Here is a 21,627-nt window from a genome sequence, read left to right as displayed (position 1 = left end):
ATTAATGTGGCTGCATCTACTGTAGGTGACGAAACAAGACAAAGTCTGTCTTATTTTATCCGGGCAAAGCAGGTCAGGTCTTCTACACCAAAAGAGAAACAGTTAGTCTCTCAAGCCAGACCTCAAGATTATTATCGGTTTGCATTTTGTCATTCATTTTTATTTCATTTTGAGTTTTCTTTTTCTATTTTAGTTTAGTTTTTTGAATCATTTTTAAAGTGGGTTTGCAAATTAATTTAGTTTTATTTTTTATAACGGCTTAGTTTTGACTAGTGTTAGTTTTAGGTTTTTTCTTAATATGGATTACCCAACCCTGCAGAAGTCTCTTGACGGGTGCTACACCAGAATGCTGCGTGCTGTACTTAACAACAGCAAGAGCGTACATGTTACCAACAATACCCTGTATGAGGGAATACCAAGGGTGAGCCAGAAAGTAGCAGCCAGGAGAATGAGACTAGCGGGGCACTGCCAAAGACATCAAGAGCTGCCAGCCAACAAAGTAGTGCTGTGGGAACCAACACACGGGCACCGGTCACGAGGACGTCCCACATTAACATATGTGGATGTACTCAAGAAAGACGCAGGAGCGCAAAGCACCAACGAGCTGGCCAGATGTATGGAGAACCGGGATGACTGGAAGCAACGATGGTCGACCTAGAGAGATTAAGCGCAATACATACTCCTTCCGACATCAGGCTTCCCGAACTAATAGTCGGGCGAGTCGGGACATCTGGAGGATCTAACATGCCGTCTAACATGCGGTGGTCAACCCTAGATGACGTGAAATTACACCGCCAAACGTCAAATGCACGTATACTGTATGGACTATGGAGCCAATTGCACATAATATGGAGATCAACGTGCACTGAATTTCAACATGGAATTTGTTGCTTTCTCAATATTTATTCATTCAATCCCCTTTTAGGTGATCACAGTTTCACCTAAAAGGTGAGTAGGTTATCACCTAAAAGTGGAGTATGCTTATTGCTTAAACGTAAAGGCCTATTCATACTCCACTTTTAGGTGATAAGGTGAAAACTACAACATGACGTCACCACGCTGCGGTGGTAAGCCACTCACCGCTTTCCCAAAAACATCTGTTGGTAAAACTGGAATTTGAATAGGCCTTATAAGATATGTCAGTTCCATGAACTCAGAAAGGACTTTCCCTCCCATTTTGGGAGGAAATAACTTTCTACTTTCTGTACTATTCTTTCTATACTAATACTATTCTATCTTCTTACTATTTGATCGTATACTTACTCAGAATCCTGAGCGGGGGATGTTTCTGTGGTCATATCCGCTGGCTCATGCCCTTTCCCGTTAGGAATAGTGTTGGCGTCACCAGCAGGAGCGGTTTCCACGGTCTCAGCTGGTTTATCCTCACTCATCTCTGCTCCTCCGGTGCCTCGTTGTGTGTATGTGTATGTGAAGTTGTGAACGTGTGTGTTTTAAGTGTGTAAATGTTTGATGTGTGAATGTTTTGGATGTGTGTGCTGCACACCAGCTTTTTTATTTTCCTTCAGAAATCTGTGGAGAGAGAAAAACAAATAATGGTGCCGTTAGCAAAAGTATTTGTGCCTTTCACTTTTCTATGCTTTAAAAGCTAGCAGCCATCTTGTTCTGCTGGGCCGGCAGAGCAAGGCCTTCATAATGACTGTCTTGAGTGATGAACTTACAGCAGAGACCATTTATTTTTATTTGACAAACATTGAGACTGATAGTGCACAAAGGTTCCATTCCAACTCAGTTAGTTTGATGCGCACTGGGGTTTAATTTCACTCAAAACCCTCTGTATATGAGGCTCGTGAGACGATCCAAAGCAAGCCCCTGAGGTGAGTGAGGGCTGAATAGCCTTGGGCACTTCCTCTGCCTATCATATCTCAGCCAATCACAGTGATCGGGGGTCAGGGTTTTGAAGACAGCTGGTTTGGGAATTGCTTACGCTTGAAAGAAATCAAGGAGTATATATTCAAAGTTGGTACACATTTTTTTTTTTTACAGTACAGTTGAGACAAGAAACAGGGAGAGAGAGACAGTGAGTGACACGTAGCAAACGTTGTTAGGATCGGGAATCGATTCGAACCCGCAATTTGCTGTCAGGCTACATTAGAATCTATGGCCCTCATTTATCAATGGAGTGTAAATTCTGCCTCAAATTCCTGCGTGGGTTTTGGCAAACACTTGCTCAAAACAATTTCTTCCCAGCTGAAAACGGAAAGCGATCATCTAAAAAAAGCTCCCACGCGGCTGGGTTGAAAATATTTCAGCTCTTGGCATGAAGATAAAAACACCACACGCGAGCAACGTCGCACTGCTGCAGTTTCCCAGAAACGTGGCGCGTTTCTTGGGGGATGTCTAGTTGTAATGTAATGTTCACGGGTGTCATTTCTTGGTACCATGAAATTATAGTGTATTCATCAGAAATATTCGTTTGGTCTAACCTCTCAAACTAACTGATACATTTGGATATATTAAGTAGTTCGTTCTTTGTGTCAGGGTGGTACTTAAAGTTTAAAAATTGCACATGCCTTTAATATGAGCGTATATACTAGGTACAATATACTAGATAGCATCTGATACAGACTTATAGCATGTTATGTAGACGGCACTATAATTGCATTGTATATAGTCATAGCACGCCATAGTACATATGTATAGCATAGTAGTATATATATATATATAGTTTATATGTATAGTCTCATAATATAGATATTCCACTGTTTCTTTCTTAGTTTACGCATGTTTTATGATAAATGCTTTTGTGATGTATTCCCATGCTTTTTGTTCTTGATTATTGTAAATCGCTCTGGATTAAGAGCGTCTGCTAAATGCCTAAATTGTAATTGTAAATTGTACAATGCAGACAACACAGACAACACAATATAGTTGTTGTGCCAACTCCCCTCCAGGTGTATCCCTGTGTCACTCACTGCTAACCCATACACTGTTTGGTCTGTAGTCAACCACATGTCTCCTCTGATCCAATGACTGGCCGCATGTGTATGTCTGAGTCTGAGTGTATGTCTGTCTGTCTGAGTACAAGGCCTCAACAGCTGCAATACCACTGGGTGACCTAAAGTGGCACTGTTGATCAGCCTAAAGGTACGTTCAGACTTGGATGGTTAGAGTGGCGGGATTACATAGGGTTGGGTGACGATACGAATACATCGTCAATCGCGAATATACGAATCCAATCGCAGAATATTTTTATTCAGCGATTTTTCGGGACAATTTAGCCCAATTAACCTGTAAAGTGTGAGCAACATGTGAATCAATTTGGGCCATCAAGCGGCCGGGTGGAAATCCCCTCCTCCCGTTATAATGGTATGCTCCCACAGTCCCTGCACTCAGCAGTCAGCAGCATCGGGGAACGGCACTTACGGCAGCCGCCAGCCAGAGTAAAGGCTGGGAGCCTGGGAGCCGAGGGAGGCTGTAGCCTACATGTTGTTTAAGCTCTGGAGTCCAGACCCATGCAGTTTAATAATATACAGTCACAACAGAATGCACACTGCTGTCTCGTGTCTCATCACAATCCCAATGCGCCACCCGTGAAGTAAAAAAAAAAAAAAAAAAGACTGGTAGTGTTAGTATAGATGAAGTTCAGTGGGTTGAATCAATTGCTACACGCTAAGCTAACGCTAAGCTAAGCGCTAAGATAACGATCCCCGAGCCTATACTGTATAGGCTCGGGGAACGTTAGCTTAGCTCTTAGCTTAGCGTTAGCTTCTTCACCTGAAGTTTAACCGGGAATCCATAATGCGTGCGTATATATGGACATGCTGTCCCTCCCAATTCTGCTCCCTGTTGTACACCTTGACTATCCTGTAGGAGTCACTATAGCACAGCGACAGAGAATGCCAGGCGTATAGGGCCAAGGATATAGGAAGGAACTCCATGACCTTTACCCCTGCACCACACCTCACTAACATGTGTTAATGCTATGAAACAAAAAAGATCTGTTACCAGCCACTCAAGGAATGTTGGAAGATAAATGAGGCATGCCACGACTACTATACAAGGCTGTTCACATGAGCCTCAAGCTTCCTTCCAGGACTCTAGAAACGTGACTGAGTTCTAAAACACTTTCCAAGAAATGCTGGAACACAGACCTAAACATTTAAAGACACCATGTCTTGCATAAACGCACACACACACACACAGACATGTGCGTGCGTGCGTGCGTGCGCATCCACTGAATAAAAACCTTCCAACCGCGACTACAGCAACCAGAAAGTTAAACTGTGGATTCCACGGGCGTCCCACAATTATGTAATTGACACGTCAACTGACAGGTATTCTCTTGGCGCTTCCTCAATGCAGAGAGCATGAAAGTCAGCTGCAACACACAGAGCGTTTTGTACAGTCAGGCCCCTGCAGGCCCCTCGGCTCCGCTGCAGGCCCCTCGGCTCCGCTTGCCTTGCATCCCCGGCTCTCCCTGCAGCACTGGTGTCTTAGCTAACCTGCTGGTGCGTGGGGACCTGAATGCCCGCCTGTGACATGCATCTCCCAGACACTGCTGTCTACTGAGACCCCCTATTGCGCTGGCCCTGAAAGACCCCATTTGTTATGCCCCCGCGAGCAGGGGCCGAAGTGCAGGAGTGGTGGGGGTGCAGCGGTCTAGAGAGGAGTCACACAACATTAACAGTCGGACCCGCACAGGGAGATGAAAAGAACGCAGAACCAGCTATGACCAGCTAGGAACGGCTCTGGGGTGTATTTGTGCCTCCGTTAACCGTTTCTATATGTCACTTTTTCTCTGGGGTTTTTCTCTTTTAGTGAGAAGCGCCAGCATGGGAGCAGTGCTCAGGACTCTCTGTTCTGAGCCACTTCTGGCAGCCGCCCCTCCCCCCCTCAGGCACATCCGCTCTGCAAGCCTGCCTCCTTATAAACGCATGCTTTCGCTAAGATTATCCGAACACATCGGAAACAATTGGCGAGGTGAATAAACCAATGGTCTCTCCACCTAGCAGCAAGCCCTCCGGGCCTGCGTTACCGCTCACGACGTTGCTGTGGGCTTTACTGCACAGTCAGGCCTCTTGGTGTCCCTGGCTAAAGCCGAGCAACGTGGTTGGGCAAGCAAAGCACAAGCACACAATGGCACATGTTGTGTGGTGTCCTGGGAACGAGTCGGAGAACAGTGGCTCTATTGTGCCAGGCATCATTATGCTCCCGGGGGCCCCCATGGCTGCTGCTAGCCAAACCACTCAAGGGCCTAAAAAGGTATTTTCATTGGGCCCTAATTGAAAAGAGGGCACCAAGAAAATGCATCAGCTGCCAGCACGCACGTCACATTCACGCACAAGTTGTAACAGAGATGCTGATAGAGGGGACGCTATAGAGGCAGGGCCACTCCTTTGACAGAGACAAATCACTACACGGGACCAAGATGTCACTCAAGAACATTGAACACAAATGAGAGCTGCTCGGAGGGAGCCTCTGGAGGAGTGGACACAATTTCAGGATGCTAACTGACGGGAGGTATGCCTGTGGCTTTGCAAGGGCACCTCTTCAATGGCCTGTAGCAGTGGGAGATTCACAACAGCGGCGCTGATTGGCCAGAGTCACGGCATCCTACAATCGACGTGGGGAAATAACAAAGGCGACATGTGACATCATTGAAAGTAGAGTGAAAACACGTGCATTCTGCCAGACCTGGTATCCATAGTGAAGGGCCAAGCGGCCCAGATCACAGTCACTAATACAAGCAACCCAAGAGAAATGTGTGGAGATATTATTCCATAAAAAGTAGGGCAGTGCGCTACAAGCAGGCACTCATGGATTCACGATGAAAATACACATCAGGTATTATTAGTAAATACTACATCACTAGATAAAGAAAGAAAAGCAGTGTGCTTCCTCTGGAAACCGCCCTGGGTTGAGGCAGTGGGTGCTCAGCTTTAAAACCAACAAAGTGGAAAAAGTGGCACTCCAAAATAATTGATGCAAGACCGGCTCAGAAGATGCAATTTCTAATTTTCATTGAGAACGCTGACGCGTTTCGGCAGTAGCCTTCTTCGGAGCAGATTAGAAAGTTCCACAGCACTGTTGCAAAAGAAAAATAATATATGCACTTGAACAGAAGGAAAGCTCAGGATGCACATCATGCTAAATCCCATGTCCCGTCATGTGCCATTTTGTGCATGAGAAGGTACTACTCGCCCTAATTCTCAGCGAGCTTGTAGATCTGCTGCTTTCACCGACTGTTCGCCACAGAATAGGGGTGCTGGGGGTTTGTCTTCCACAGCTCTGTCTGCATGCACATCATTACTGAATATAGCATGTAGAAGTCTTTTGAATTGATATGGATTTTTCAAGGCCAATCTGATTCCAAATAGTGCTGGGACTCTATTTAAAAAACATCGAATTAATCAGAGGCTTTGTAATCAACATTAATTAAATGTTTAATCGCATATCAATATTTGACCGGAGAAGCTTTTTTATTATTATTTTTGAATAGTGAATATAACGTTATTCTAAAGTTGTAACTATTCCTCATTTACTCATTATAGTTTTACGTTAGGTGGAATATTATGCATTTCCTGTTCTGGGGATATTTCACATAGCTTAAGTTAATTTGATTGGCTCAGCAGCCGATTTGAGTTATAGAAACAGACAAATTCATACAGTATGTGTTGAAATGAATTTATCTTCCGCAGGCCTGCGAAATAATTAGATGATAAAATTAGGTATACCGTACTACACTGATTACACCAAAACAGGAAGGAAAATGTATTGAGACAATGTCTGAATGATTATATGATTAAGACTTATCAGCTTGACCATTTGTTGATTCACTCTCATCTCCATATACTATACTTTTATTGTGTAGTTATGTTCCTGTAGTGTTTCCTGTCTGCTCTAATTGTTGCTACCTGTCTTGTCTCACCAGTGCGTCTTGTATTGCAATTGTATTTCACCTGTGTGTCCTGTCTGTGCCGTCTCAGCCAATCATCTGTTGATTGTAGTTCTGTTTCACCTGTGTCTAGTTAGTCTTTGTGTATTTAAACCCCCCCCTGTGTTCAGTGTTCTCTTGCCAGATTATAATCAATGTTGTGGTGTATTCCTGACTGATGTCTGCATAGTACCTGGCACCTGCTACACGTGCATTGTTTGGTGTTAATAAGTAACCATTGGACTTCATCGGTTTTCCTGCTTGGTTCTGCTTCTGGGTCCTCACCTGACACACTGTGTGTGAAACATATATGTTGAATGTCAAGCCAAGGTTTCTGAACCAAAAGAACTAATCCAAACCATATAACTTTAACCTCACACAGAAAAAATAACCCTACCCTTAACCAAAACCTCACACATTTGTCAGACTATTGCAAGAAAAAAGAAGAAAAAAAATCCTATCCTTAGCCTGGCCCAGCCAGCGTGCATTCTGGTCTGGAGGGGTGGGAGCGCATGGAGCAAGCGCTGGAGAATATTGGTTCACCGATCGCCCGCCCCTGCCCCCCTCCGTGATGACCACACCATTATTCCGAGTGACGCTCCTCTGCACTGTAGTTCACTCTCACTCTTATAGACCAGGTTTTCATTTTTTTATGCCGATGTGAACGAAAATAAAAGCCTAGGTACTGAGGCTACCCTATCCTTTCCCTCACACTAAGGCCTGACTCACACGTGCACAACAGATTGATGTATAGCTGATGCATGAGACTTATTGACTGATGCAAGCTCGCAATTCATTTCCAATGGGAGTCACATGGTTTGACACAACATTTATGTTGTATGAGGGGGCAGTCGAAACACAGCCGAAAGCCGTACAACAAAAATGTTGTGTCAAACCATGTGACTTCCATTGGAAATGCATTGACTCTTACCCTTTGTTTACATCTAGCATGCATCTAGCATGTGTCACGATCAGAGTCAGAGGTGTGTAGGACCCAAGCGCAGGACAATGGCAGAGGATGAGGCAGACACAAGGCAGGTCGAGTGCACGGTGGTTTATTAACCAAAAACCAGGTACAGGAACAAAACACAGGAAACACGAGGAAACTAGGGATAACTAGGAGCAAGGAAAAACACTGGGACTAGGAAATATACAAGGAACCACAAGGAGCTAGAATACACTGACAACAATTTACGAACCAACAAAGAACTGAAAACACAAGGGCATACTTATACTGGGCCATGGGACCAGGGGCTAGAAAAAGAAACTGGGGCACAGGACTAAACACCGACTGGCATGGACTGGGCAGGGCAAAAAAACGGTCAAAACACAGAAACAACTACACAAGGAATCACACAGACAGGCAGGCGGGCAAACACACAGACAAGCACACAGACAACAGGTGGGACAAACCGAGGGACAGACAGATCAACTGACAGACAATCAGGCAGGCAGACAGACATGATGTTTGACACAATAGGCGGGTAAAGGGGTCAGAAGGGCGACAGGAGGACTGGGGGGTCGAAAGACGGACAAACAGACAGGCATTCACACTAGCAGACAAGCATACAGACAGACAGGCGGACAGACAGACAGGGAGAAGGACTAACGGGCTGGTAGGTGGGACAGAGTGGAACAGAGGGGGCTGGGGACTGGACATAGCCTGGGGAAACTGAGGGCCTGAGACATGGGGGACAAAGGGGCTGGCAGACGGAGAAAGGGAGCTACGCTGGGAAACTGGAGTAGAAGGGCATGGAGACAGGGGAACCTGGGGACAAGGAGACACAGTCACTAGAAGCGAGGAGCGGGGGTCAGGTGGCACGTCGGCGGGGCCAGCCGACGGGGGGTCCGGCAGGATGTCGGCGGGGACGGCCGACGGGGGGTCCGGCAGGACGTTGGCGTGGGCAGCCGACGGGGGGTCCGGCAGGACGTTGGCGTGGGCAGCCGACGGGGGGTCCGGCAGGACGTCGGCGGGGCCAGCCGACGGGGGGTCCGGCAGGACGTTGGCGTGGGCAGCCGACGGGGGGTCCGGCAGGACGTTGGCGTGGGCAGCCGACGGGGGGTCCGGCAGGACGTCGGCGGGGACGGCCGACGGGGGGTCCGACAGGACGTCGTCGTGGGCAGCCGACGGGGGGTCCGGCAGGACGTCGGTGTGGGCAGCCGACGGGGGGTCCGGCAGGATGTCGGCGGGGACGGCCGACGGGGGGTCCGGCAGGATGTCGGCGGGGACGGCCGACGGGGGGTCCGGCAGGACGTCGTCGTGGGCAGCCGACGGGGGGTCCGGCCGGATAGTGGTACAGAAGGCTGATAAGGTACCAGGCAGGGCTGGGGGCGGAGTCACGCTGGGCAGCAGTGGAGTCTTGGCCTCACCGGACAGCAGCTGAGACTTGGAGTCGCTAGACAGCGAGGACTCAGTATCGCTTGCCGGTGGACACTCAAAGTGGCTGGTCAGCTGGGGCTCCTGGATGCTGGGCAGCAGAGGCTCGTAGGCGCTGGGCAGCAGAGGCTCGTGGGCGCTGGGCAGCAGAGGCTCGTGGGCGCTGGGCAGCAGAGGCTCGTGGGCGCTGGGCAGCAGAGGCTCGTGGGTGGCAGGAAGTGTAGAGGAGGTTGGAGAAATCGAACCAGGTGCCCACTGAGGCTGAGGGGCACCACGACTCTCCCACCGAAAAAACGCAAAATACTTTGCAAATTCACGGTCCCTCCTCCAATATTGAGCAAGTTGCTCAAGGAACTCACCGTCTTCAAAAAACACCTCCCTGGTCACCCCAAAGTTCTTCCAGGTAAAGGGCAAGCTGGGATGGTGAGCAGACAGGCAAGCAGATTGAGGGCTAGCAGGCTGGAGAGCAGGTGGTGAAGCAGGTCGGAGGCTAGCAGCCCGAAGGCTAGCAGGCACATTGCCTATGGCAGCCCACAACCCCTTAATAACCCCATCCAGCTTGCCTGCTAGGTCGGGCCTGGAGTAGGCCACGCGGAGAACCTGTTTCACAGACTCGATCTTCTTCTCTGCACTGGTGGACGGACGAAGGCAGTCTTCCATTATGGAACTCATGGAGAGCAGCAGTTTGGAAAAATCGTCCACCTCTGCATTGTCCGCTGGGTCCATCGTGGTTGGTTCGTACTGTCACGATCAGAGTCAGAGGTGTGTAGGACCCAAGCGCAGGACAATGGCAGAGGATGAGGCAGACACAAGGCAGGTCGAGTGCACGGTGGTTTATTAACCAAAAACCAGGTACAGGAACAAAACACAGGAAACACGAGGAAACTAGGGATAACTAGGAGCAAGGAAAAACACTGGGACTAGGAAATATACAAGGAACCACAAGGAGCTAGAATACACTGACAACAATTTACGAACCAACAAAGAACTGAAAACACAAGGGCATACTTATAGACATGGGATAACTAGACACAGGTGAACAAAACTCAAAATCAAGACAGGGATTGGCTGGGGGACTAAGAGGACACAGGTGGAAAACAAAGACTGATCACAACACAGGTTATAGACAAGGCAGGTACAGAACTACAGGGGAAGACAGGATGGCACAAAACAATACTACAAAATAAAAGGTACACAAGAAAACATAACATGTCACGGACCGTGACAGCATGCATCAATGTTGTATGCTAGATCGAAAAGTGTGAGTGAAGCCTAAGCATTTGTCTGACTATTCGGAGATGCTTTGCAGTCAAACGTAGGACACCTGTGGTGGGGTTCGAACGGGTTCATTCTATCCAATGAAAATCACTAGGGACTAGGGAGGCATCAGCGATATCCAATGAAAATCACCCTCGAGGCCTTGGGAGGCGTGGTCATAGGCCGTTCTTACAACACCAAGTGCTGTGCTGTAGTAAAAACATTGTAGCGTCCTGTCTTGTTGTTACTGTGAGTGCTAGAGAAATGGAGAATAGAAAGCTAAGCGCCTCTCTCAGCAGAATCTGATCATGTTAAGTCTGTGCTTCACACAAAGACTGTTATTCCAAAAGTGCAAGTCAGTAATAGGGTAAGGGGGGGATGGGGGTGGCTAGGTCCATCACAGATGACTTTTGGGGCCGTAAATCAATTCCTTTTCACAGCGTCGACAGTGTTTATTCGACCCCTCGTCCAGAAACATCACCGCAATTTGTCTCCGTCAACACAGAGCATGTGGGTTCGCTTCAAGCTGACCTTTCTGACGTCAGCTACTCCACAAAGACACGTCATCCAACCGGAGGGCGAGATGGGCCAGGTTCCTAAACAGATGCCAAACCACAATGACTCGGAGTCTTGATTACTTTAGTCTGAACGGTGCCGTGCGCGCGTGTGTGTGGCTTGCTCAATGGATAATCAAACTTTAATACCTCCTCATCCACCACTTTGCCAGACTATCAGAGGGCTTTATAGGCCCTAGGCTTCAATGAGGCTCCGCTGTACAATTTCAATAAAGTGGCTGAATCTAACATTGTCCATATTGTGGCCATCTTTTTGTGATAGGACAACTCCACAACAGAGGGAAGTGAAGGTTTGACCCCGATGGGACGTAGCCTACAGTGCAGTGTATGTATAATATTATCCTCAGATTTCACCAGTCACTCTGGTGGGCATTTCAGTGGCTGTGTGTATCCCACAATGTATAGCATGGGACTGATATGAAGGCAAGTGTATGTTCAAATATGGATACTGATATCTCTTTTTTTGAGGAAATACTATAGCATCAGCTGTTGTTTTTATTTACAGTTGCACCACCGTCCACAACAACAACAACAAATGACAGCAAGTGTCACAGACAAATACATTATCATCCCTCGCTGGATGAACAGGAAGTGATTTCCAGATTAAGAGAGATCAGATTAACAAATACCGACAATTTCTCTGATGAGCAGCTAATAGACGAGGAAACTATATTTATCGGCCCGGGGGGGGGGGGGGAATCAGGGGGGGGGGGGGGGGGGAATTTTCCCAGGATGACAGATTATAGAGCCCGTCTCACTCAGACGGGCGATCAGGATGAAGCCATGCACGCTTACTCCTGTTTTTAAAATAGCCACTGAATAGAATCACATCACAATCACATCACATCACACATCACAATCACACCACACCACACACAAAAGCTGTGTTTAAGCATGGTTGCAACTGCAAGCACCATTGGGTGGATCATGTAGCAGATGTCTGAAATAAGCACGGCTGGTAAATATTTCTGCAGAGATACACTGGGAAACACTGCGGCGCAATCAAACAACCATCTGTCTGTGTTCTTGTTCTTCACACATACAATTACGCATGCGCCCACGCACGCACCCATGCACACGCACGCACGCACGCACGCACGCACACACACACACACACACACACACACACACACACACACACACACACACACACACACACACACACACACACACACACACAAGCACGCACGCATGTACACACACACACACACACACACACACACACACAATCACAAGTCAAGAGCATGCTTTTGTTACGAGGGCAATCTTCTACTTAAGGCATACAGTATACTGTATGTAAAAAGAGAGACAAATAATTGCAATTGCTCAGAAATCAAGCATATACTGTAGCACCACCAGCATTTCCACTTGAGAGCATACAGTAAGCATTACAGATGCTAGATGTTTTATCTATTAAATCACATAATATAATTATTATTATATTAGTACAAAGTGAGTATAAGACTGTGCTGTAATGAGTGCTCATTACTCTCTCCCATAGCCAGAAGCAGGTGTTATTAATCATGCACACTAATATGTAGGCCTAATGTTGTAAACACAGAATGTTCCCTCCACCATGTGTCAGACGGCGAAACACCCGCCTATATGCACAGCCACTCCAGAACATGCTCTTGAACCCACCAGGCTCCAAAACACGAATTGGACAGAACATTTCTCCACAGTCCACACTACTGTCCGAGTGCAGGAACAGCCTACCTACCAGAGCATGTAGTAGATTCCATCACAGACAATGGCCTTCAAGCCTTTAAACGCAGAGTTCATAGACATCTCCTGGGCTGACCACCCCTCACACTGACTGTTGAGCTGCAGTGAATCGTATGATTGGCCAGTGGATATTTTATATATTATCTTACTTGGCTATTGTTCACAATTGCATTGAATACAGAAAAGATGTAGTGGAGAAACATGTATAAGTCTATAAGAATACATTGGCCACAAGATGAAACCAGGGGTCATCTCCATGCTGGCTTTTTTCCCTTTTTTTGCCACAGACATACAAAATGAGACAATAATATTAGAAGAAATACCTAATACCTGGTATCCAGCTTACCATACAGTAGGTCCCATAATAGTTTCAAATAGGGGAATACCGATACCAGTGTTGTGAACTCATGCTGTGTTTATAGCAGACTCCTCACTCACATGTGCACTTGCAGTTTGGGCAACTCAAAAACAAACTCCACATGCCCCAACATTTTATTTACCTGGCTGACATAGTGTCAACCCCTTATCCCTGTGTCGGATCGGTGGCTAGACTGGCATATTCACCGATACCGATATGACAAATAAGGGCCTATCCGATACTTTTCCCGATACCGATACAGTATCAGGACATCTCTAGTTTAAAATGTACAAAATATTATTTAGATAAACTGTTGTTTAGGCTATGATTCATTGTTTACCCATCTCTTGAGGCTCTGCACGGTTCTCTCCGCGGTCTATGTGATTATTTTAACCCATTCTGAACGGGAAGGGAACCCATTTCGGTGTTAGTATCATGTTATGCTTTAGCTATTGAAAAATAGCAGATCTACAAGCTCATAGCGCGCCACCGAGTGGCGCGCTACGAGCTTGTGGGTCTGCTTTTTTTTTTTTTATCGAAGAACGACTGACATTTTTTTAATCTGATCTCAGGTCAGAATGGGTTAATCAGACCAGTGTGTGTCCAGTGGAAACCTCGTATGAATCTGATCTCAGGTCAGAATGGGCTAGAGCCCAATAAACAAGTCCAAGTCGCTGTGGATGAAATGCCTAAATGATGCTAATTATAAAACAGTCTGTGACGTCGTAGCCCGGAGTCCCACTGTGATTAAGCCAGCTGGGTGAATGGCGGTGCCAAGTCAAATATGTGTGTGTCATCTTCTGAGACGCTCCTCATCCGGCCTGCGCAGGGCTGAGCTGGGAGTGAGAGCTGCACGTCGTCAGAATAATCCCAATAATGCAGGGCGCTGTATCGTTTTGGCAACACATCTAGATAATATCCACGGTCAGGTGGGCGGTATTATCTCTCGCAAGCAAGTCACGTATTTTACCATGCAGTACACGAGCCTCCAACCAGGATTAAACCACGCATTGTGAGGGGGTGGAGGGGAAGCGGGGGTGGGGGAATGCTGATTCATTCGCTCTGCAATCTCCTTTCATGATTGGCTGGCATTATGAATGGCATTATGATGATGAGCACAACAGTGGCTTGGCACCGCAGACACAAACACCGCCTATTATGGGCAAGTATGAATGTGTGCCGTGCACGCAAACAGAAGCATGATCTCCAACTATTTATGCAGAGAAAGAATTAAAGTCTGCAAGGGAAAAGGCAACCGGTACAATAATCAATTCCGTTCTTTTTGCTTCATTCATTGCCTACTCAGTAAAACCGTCCTTTTGACTGAGAGTATGTTGACATGGACCAGAAACCCTTGTTTTCATCTCTGCTCCATATCCTTGATTCTCTGACTGTGGAAGTAAGAGGAGCCAAGGTCAGTTCACCGTGTTGTTGCTTGGCCTGACTGGCGGATGGCTGGCCACGGGCACCAGGCAGTGGCCTGTGGCTTCAGGCTGTCAGCGGTGCCACGTGGAGGCTGCCCGCGAGGTGCGAGGTGCAAGGCATTGTCTCCGGCTGTCTCGTGACATGCTCGTGTGCGTGCATGGGAGCAGAGGTCTGGTGACTCACTGCAAATGTGGTTTATTTATAGCGCATAGTTTCATCCTGTCACTCTGGCTCAACTCCCACCGTGCACAGCAGGAGAGGACACCCCTCGGAAAGGTGGGGGGACAGGACAACATTACAGTAACACGGCCACAGACGTGACAGCACACAATAGGACTTGAAATGACCAGACAATGGAGGGCATATGGGCGGTTGAGCACATGAGGCATGAAGAGAAGGGCAAGAGAGGAGAGATGTAGGGCAAATGTAATGAACACACTGCACAGAGAAGCAGCGGAATGTTGCTGGAAGTTTGCAAAAAGTAAGGGAATTGCAGCACAAGTGAGTGGTGTGGGAAAGAACTAAACAAATCACAAGTCAGGGGATATAGACAGATGGTTAGGTTATTCCAGACATCATTGGACTAAATACATGGTACATGGAATGGATGCAAACAGTTCAAGGCGAGGATGATAAGGGATATTCCTCTAGCGAAGCAGCTTACACGATTGATTGGAAGGATTGATGTGGAGAAACTGTTTGTTTTTGATTCTGGCATCATTCACAGACTTAAATGTGTCTCCTCAATGTAGTCCAAAAGTCCAACCAAATACAGGCCTGTATTCTGTGACCGTAGTATAGTAAATAAAAATATTACGCACGCACGCACGTGACGCACACACATGACGCACGCACGCACGCACGTGACACATGCACGCACGCACACACATACACAAACAAACACTATAAGGTCATTGAGTCAAATGCCTAATGAAATGGTAAGTGAAGCATTTATATAGCAGCTTTATCCAAAGCTTTACAATGTGCCCATTCATACACACACACACACACACACACACACACTCTCTCTCTCTCGCTCTCTCTCTCTCTCTCTTTCCAGGAACCAAATTGCTCATCAGGATCAGTTAGGGCCGAGGTCTGTATCTTGCTCAAGGTTGAAATCTGTGTGTCACAGCCCTCATCTTCTTTAAAAGTGCCCTTGAGAGGGTTGTGCGTGCGTGCGTGCGTGCGTGCGTGCATGCGTGCGTGCGTGCGTGCATGTGTAATCCTCCCACTGCTACTATTTCCCTGGGCTTTAGCTGTATGAGGAAATGATGCAGATTGAATACTGGTTGAAATAAATGTACACTGATAGGTTTCTAAATTTACATATATCTATACAATATCTGGTTGTCATCGTTAATCATTTTGCATTCCCTGGTGAACACAGATCATGTCATAACATGTCCATTCATCACATGGAGTGACCTTCTGTCACATTGAAGTATATTTGAATCTACCACCCCTTCCCACCACCCGTGCACCCACAGACGCACGCATTGTCAACAGCATTTATTAATGCTATCGATACCGATAACCGATATTTACCGATGTCGAATATGTTAATAATACTTTAACAAGTTAAAATGTATTCCAACTTGTTGACTCTTTTTGAAAGCTTATACCCAGAAAACACTGAGTGAATCTGCAGCCTTCAACATCACAAAATGCATTTTCAGCTTTTGCATTTGTAGAATCAGCCTAGGTCTTAATGGGGATGGGAACCCCTTTTGGTGTTTTAAGGATTATGTTATAGTTTAGCTATTGAAAAATAGCAGATCTACAAGCTTGTTGAAAGATTGTGACACGAATCTTTGAATATATATTCTTTCAGAGCCAACATTTTTAACTCAAATCTTTGCTTCTGGGGGGTCCCTGGAAAAACATATTTCCAGATGGGGATCCGTGGCCAAATGCAGATAATTCTGGGGGTCCTTGACATGGAAAAGGTTGAGCACCATGCACTGACATACAAACATAGGGTTTTCAGAAAACTGTTAGAAGCCATTTTTTTAGAATCAGCATCAGGTCTAAATGAATGCAAGATTAAAATGTTTTAGAAGCAGTGATCTAGAAGCCTCCCTGTGGTCAGTTACCACTGAAGCTCCAGTGAAGATGGATGCTGAACATTGGACATGTCATGAAGGTCGGCATTGACAGCCCAGGAAAGCGTCTAATAGGCTGGTTGATATCAATGGTGTAAGTGTGGATAATGGAAGGTAGCGCCGTCTCTGAGTCATGTGCTCCGAGCTCCTGGTGACTGAGCATCCTCTCTCACATGGGGAGAGAGAGAGATGCATGACAGGAAAAATACAGTCATTCAGCTGAAAATTCAACGCACACAGTAGTAGGCACTGTAGTGTGGTGTGTGCATGTGTGTGTGTGTGTGTGTGTGTGTGTGTGTGTGCGTGTGCGTGCATGCGTGTGTACGTGCGTGCTGCACTGCTGACTGCATCACATGCCACAAAGCAACCCATTCCCAATCCCATTCCACTGACAGACAGGACTTCTGAGCACATACAGCAGGGTAGCGGCTTAATAATGATAAAACCTCTCCACCCACAGTTGCATTGAACACAAAGAAGTCAAAAGCACTATGGCTTCAGTAAATCAATCTGAGTGTCACTGCTGCCACAATTATGTTGTGATTATTTTTTAGTTTATGTTCCTTATTCCTTATGTGATTTATTTGCCCAATTTAATTTGGTTTTGAGTTAACAACTGTGCCAGAAGAGCCAATGTGAAAAGAGGAAATGTTTCATTTATGCCGGAACGCTATATATTATAGTGGCTTTATCACCGTGGTGGCATGACATCATGTTGTAGTTTTCAGTGGTCACCTTATCACCTAAAACTGAGGTATGAATAGGACTTTAGTGTTACGGTTCATTCATAGTCTGGATTTTCGGTGGTGAGGTGACCACCGAACTACAACATGACGTCACGAGCCACGGTGAAGAGTAAACGACCGCCACCGCCAGACTATCCAGACTATGAATGAGCCTTTACACTTCTGTGCTGCTGAGCCAGCCTGACGGCGTGCCGCGGGTTCGACTCCAGATCCCGCCGACGGCCTTTGCTGCGTGTCTTCCCCCTGCATCTCTCTCCCCATTTCCTGTCAAATTACTTTCAACCTATCAATAAAGGCAGAAAAAGCCAAAAATATATATCGTAAAATATCGGGCGGCAACTTCCTTTTCCCTCAAACCGATTTTTCTCAATAAAAAGCTACAGGCTACGAGAGCTTTTATTGTTATTCTTCCGGTTTGAGGGAAAAGGAAGTTCCGTTTGATTGTTCCTGACTTTACATGACGTAACGATATCATCCGCTCCCGACCGGACTATACAGAGACCAGGCTTTCCTCCGAGGTGGTGGAAAGCCTGGTGAGGCGAGGCTAGGCCCCACCAGGCTAATGCAGCAGTGCCAGTGAGGCGTGTTTGTATTTTCTTTGTGTTGTTTTATTTATTGTTCGATATTTGTTATATTTCTGTAGCCTATGTTTATTCTAACCTGAATGTTTGTGTTTATGCTTTCGTTTTGTTACTAGTTTGACATTGGATTATGTGTGTCTCAAACATCGGCCCATCTCAGAATACCAAGATCTTGCAATAATGTAGGCTAATGCAAGTAATGAACAAGTAGTGGCATGCCATGATTTGTGACAAACACTCCTCTTGCTAAAAATGCATTGCTCTCAAAGGGACATTAATCCCAAATGGACGGCTGCTGTATCTAAGATAAGTATGGGATTTGAAACCAAACGCCTGGAGTAAGGATATTTTATACCTTGAACAGGTCATGATGGGGAATGGCCCTGCCTGGCTATAGCAGGTCGCTCAATAATCTAATGTAATAAAAGAAACGGTCAATCAAGCCTCCAGACCAGACACAGGCTTATATGTCTTTCTAGTCTTGCGATTTGACCATGATATTAGATTCTTAGAACAAAGTCACTGTAGGGGGCTTCATTTTTGTGTGCATTGGCCCACGGCGTGAAACCCAATAATTCACTTATTGTTTTCTTTTCATTCCTGCAGAGGTAAACCAATACCTGCCGGCCAGGAGACCAGGAGAGGGGTATAGCCGTATAGCGTATTATAAGATAAGTTGATCAAATTGAAGAGGAGCTGAGTGAATCACTGTGCCCACTTAGCTGTCCATTAACTCTCACATGACCATCATGGAAGTAGCATGCAGACTTGAGTTAGCACTAGGATATCAATCAACAACAATCCTGCCACATAATGAAAGTGGGATTCTGAAAGATCATATAGAGATAGAGTAATCGGTTTACTATAAGTCGTCCGTTGCAGAAACTGAAACAGCCAATGATTTGGATTAAGAAATAAAACACTGAAGTGATATCCAATGTGATTGCAACATTGTAGGATGGATTCTCGCCCACTTCACTTGTTGCATACTATTAAATCCATATAGAATCTGTAACAACTAACACGATCTATAATTGCATTACACATGTGGCCACCCACAACAAGCACACTGCACACACAACAACTTATACTTTTGTATGCGTGAAAAACACAAGCTTTTATGTTCAAAATACCAGATCAAGAGCTCAGAATGCCAACTCCGGCTGAGACCGGATCAGTCTTTTGAGAATGTAATCAGTGCACTGGAGTGGAGTGAGGTCAGACTTGCAAGCAAGTATAGAGAATTAAATATATGCAGCACAGACAGAGCATAACTGATCATTTCAGCTTATCAAGCACTGCATGCAGCAGTCAGTTCAGTTCCACCTGCTTGCCATAAGTCCCCATGTGAAGGAGACTCCTTAGAAGAAGATCTGTTTTTTCTTTTTTCTTTTTCAGCCCATGGATTCCCTGAAGGCTGAATCGAGCAACTAACTGGCAGACAGGAGGACTATATCCTCATGATGACAAATTGACAATGTTAACGCATGCATTTTTAATGGTCTCATTCATTGCTTCCACAATTAACAGTGGTGTTTGTTTGATGGCCTGTTCCGCCTTCATAAAGCACCTGAACAGTGAGAATGAGTCATGGCTCATGGCCAATGGGGGAGGCTTTAGCTATGGGTGAGTGGCCATACTCCATAGTATTCATCATCCATTTTACAACTGGCAGTGACCGGGGAATGGGGGATATATAACCATGTATGGAGTTCTTTGAACATTATACATTACAGCACAAAAAGGAAAAAAAATCAGTAGCCTAAGTAGGCCACTATAATCATTATATTGTACAAAAGATCCTCAACATCAGATTGATGATCGTGAGATCGTCCTAAATGGACATTCCAGTCGACACCTGTATCCAAGCAGTTAAGTGGTAGGCTACGCTACGCACCATCATCAATTGCATAATGTAAAATTAAATTCTAGGCTACATCCTCCTACCCTACAAGCCGGGATTCAAGCATCTTATGCATGCATGGGCAGCTGGCTCTGAGCCTCGGAGACGGGCCAATGGACAGGGTGCAACAGGGTGCCACCGTGCCAGACTCATTAGCTGTATTATTGTGAAAACGATGTAATTTCTACCCGTTCGTTCCAACGAGGCTTGAAAGATGAACGCCGGCTATTTTGCCGCTCGGCAGTGATCAAACAATAGCTGTCAACGCATTTTGTTCCACAAATGATATAGGAGGACGCTTGTGTTATATATCTGGCTATTTGCCTCGCCTCGATCTCCACCAACCTATAGCCTATACCTGGCTGGCATCGGGGGACATCACCTTGATCGAGCTTGACTGAAACCGTTATCTAGCATGCCTTTTGCTTTCATGCACAACGCAACCGTTTTCCACCTAGGCTTTTACATTTCTCCGTTCCTTGGAGAGAAAAAAAAGAGATTCAAAAGTTTTGCATTTAGCTAAAACGCGAGATGTTCAGCCGATGACGTTAAAAGCTGACCCAATCGTGCACGAGAAGAACCATATCGGAGATCGGGTCGAGTTTATAACGGCGGATCTATATATTCTTACCAGGTCTGTCTGTCTTTCCTCCCCAAACTCCAAATATCTCCACACGGATGATGATGATGATGATGATGATGGATCTCCTCTCTGGTTCTTACTTGGGCTCGGTGCGCCTCCACTCCTCTCAGCGCCACGACGGGGTCCACTCCGTTCCGTTCCGCTCCGCGTTCCCTGCTCTAAATTGCAGTGTAAATGTCATGTGTGTTCTTCACCAAATTGTCCTCATCATAATCTGTTCAAAGTGGGACGTCGAGGCGAGGAGGGGTCCAGGTTCCGCCTCCCGTATGGAGCTACGATCCAATCAATGTATTCTGTCGTTACAGTAGGCTATAGTCGCGCGCACAGGCAGCTCTCGTATTATCTGACACGCGCCCTACTATAGTAGTAACCTTCATCCCAGATTCCCAGGCAGTGTCGTTTATTTATTTTGACCGTTATAGTTTTTTTTTTTTGTAATGGTTCAGCGCAATAAAATACAATTTCAAATTCGTTCACTTCACTTCAGTTTAGTTCACATTCACAATTTTCCTATTTTTTGTACATTTTTTATTTGTGTATATGGCTATATGATCGTCTCGTGCGTGCATACAGGCTTGATACACGTGCCAGTCTAGACAAAGGGAATGACACTCACACACTACTATATAGTCGTATATCTTATGCAACGCACTGCATGCGGTCACACAGGACAAAACAGACAATGCACGTCCGATGAATTAATACATCGAACGGAATCAACGGATCCAATATGTGTTGCCACTGACAGGCAATCATTCAGCAATCAAATCAGCTGCTGCTGCTGTGCTGTCACCTATATATATATGCCATCCATCCATGCGTCACAAAGACCACCCTCCCTGTTTACGCACGTAAAGCACCCGTTTCTAGGTCATTGGCTGGAGCTGTTTTGATGTCACACTCACACCGCACGACACGAGGACGGTATATTATATATCTCCCGTCCCTTTATCTATATCTCAGAGTTATTATAGGCCATCTAAACTGGTTTGTAAAAAATAAATAAATAAATGTTTAATTCAAATTTGATTCCTTTG

General features: G+C 46.0%; 1 protein-coding gene across 2 annotated transcripts in view; it reads right to left on the bottom strand.

Annotated features, from left to right (window-relative positions):
* The window catches only part of LOC310863529 (sodium-coupled neutral amino acid transporter 3-like), a 54,827-nt gene extending 33,999 nt beyond the window's left edge, over positions 1 to 20,828 (bottom strand). For both annotated transcript variants that reach the window (XM_083771940.1, XM_083771941.1), the window contains exons 1-2: positions 20,579 to 20,828; positions 1,264 to 1,530 (exon numbers count right to left, since the gene is read on the bottom strand). In XM_083771940.1, the coding sequence (XP_083628066.1) occupies positions 1,264 to 1,391 (128 nt within the window). In that variant the 5' untranslated portion in view covers positions 1,392 to 1,530; positions 20,579 to 20,828. The remainder of the gene's footprint in view (positions 1 to 1,263; positions 1,531 to 20,578) is intronic.
* Positions 20,829 to 21,627: the final 799 nt, after the last annotated feature.

Source organism: Protomyctophum parallelum (genome assembly GCF_964188405.1).
Source record: "Protomyctophum parallelum genome assembly, chromosome: 8".
Classification (NCBI taxonomy): domain Eukaryota; kingdom Metazoa; phylum Chordata; class Actinopteri; order Myctophiformes; family Myctophidae; genus Protomyctophum; species Protomyctophum parallelum.
The sequence above is the reverse complement of the archived record's forward strand: the minus strand, read 5'-3'. Positions and strand labels throughout refer to the sequence as shown.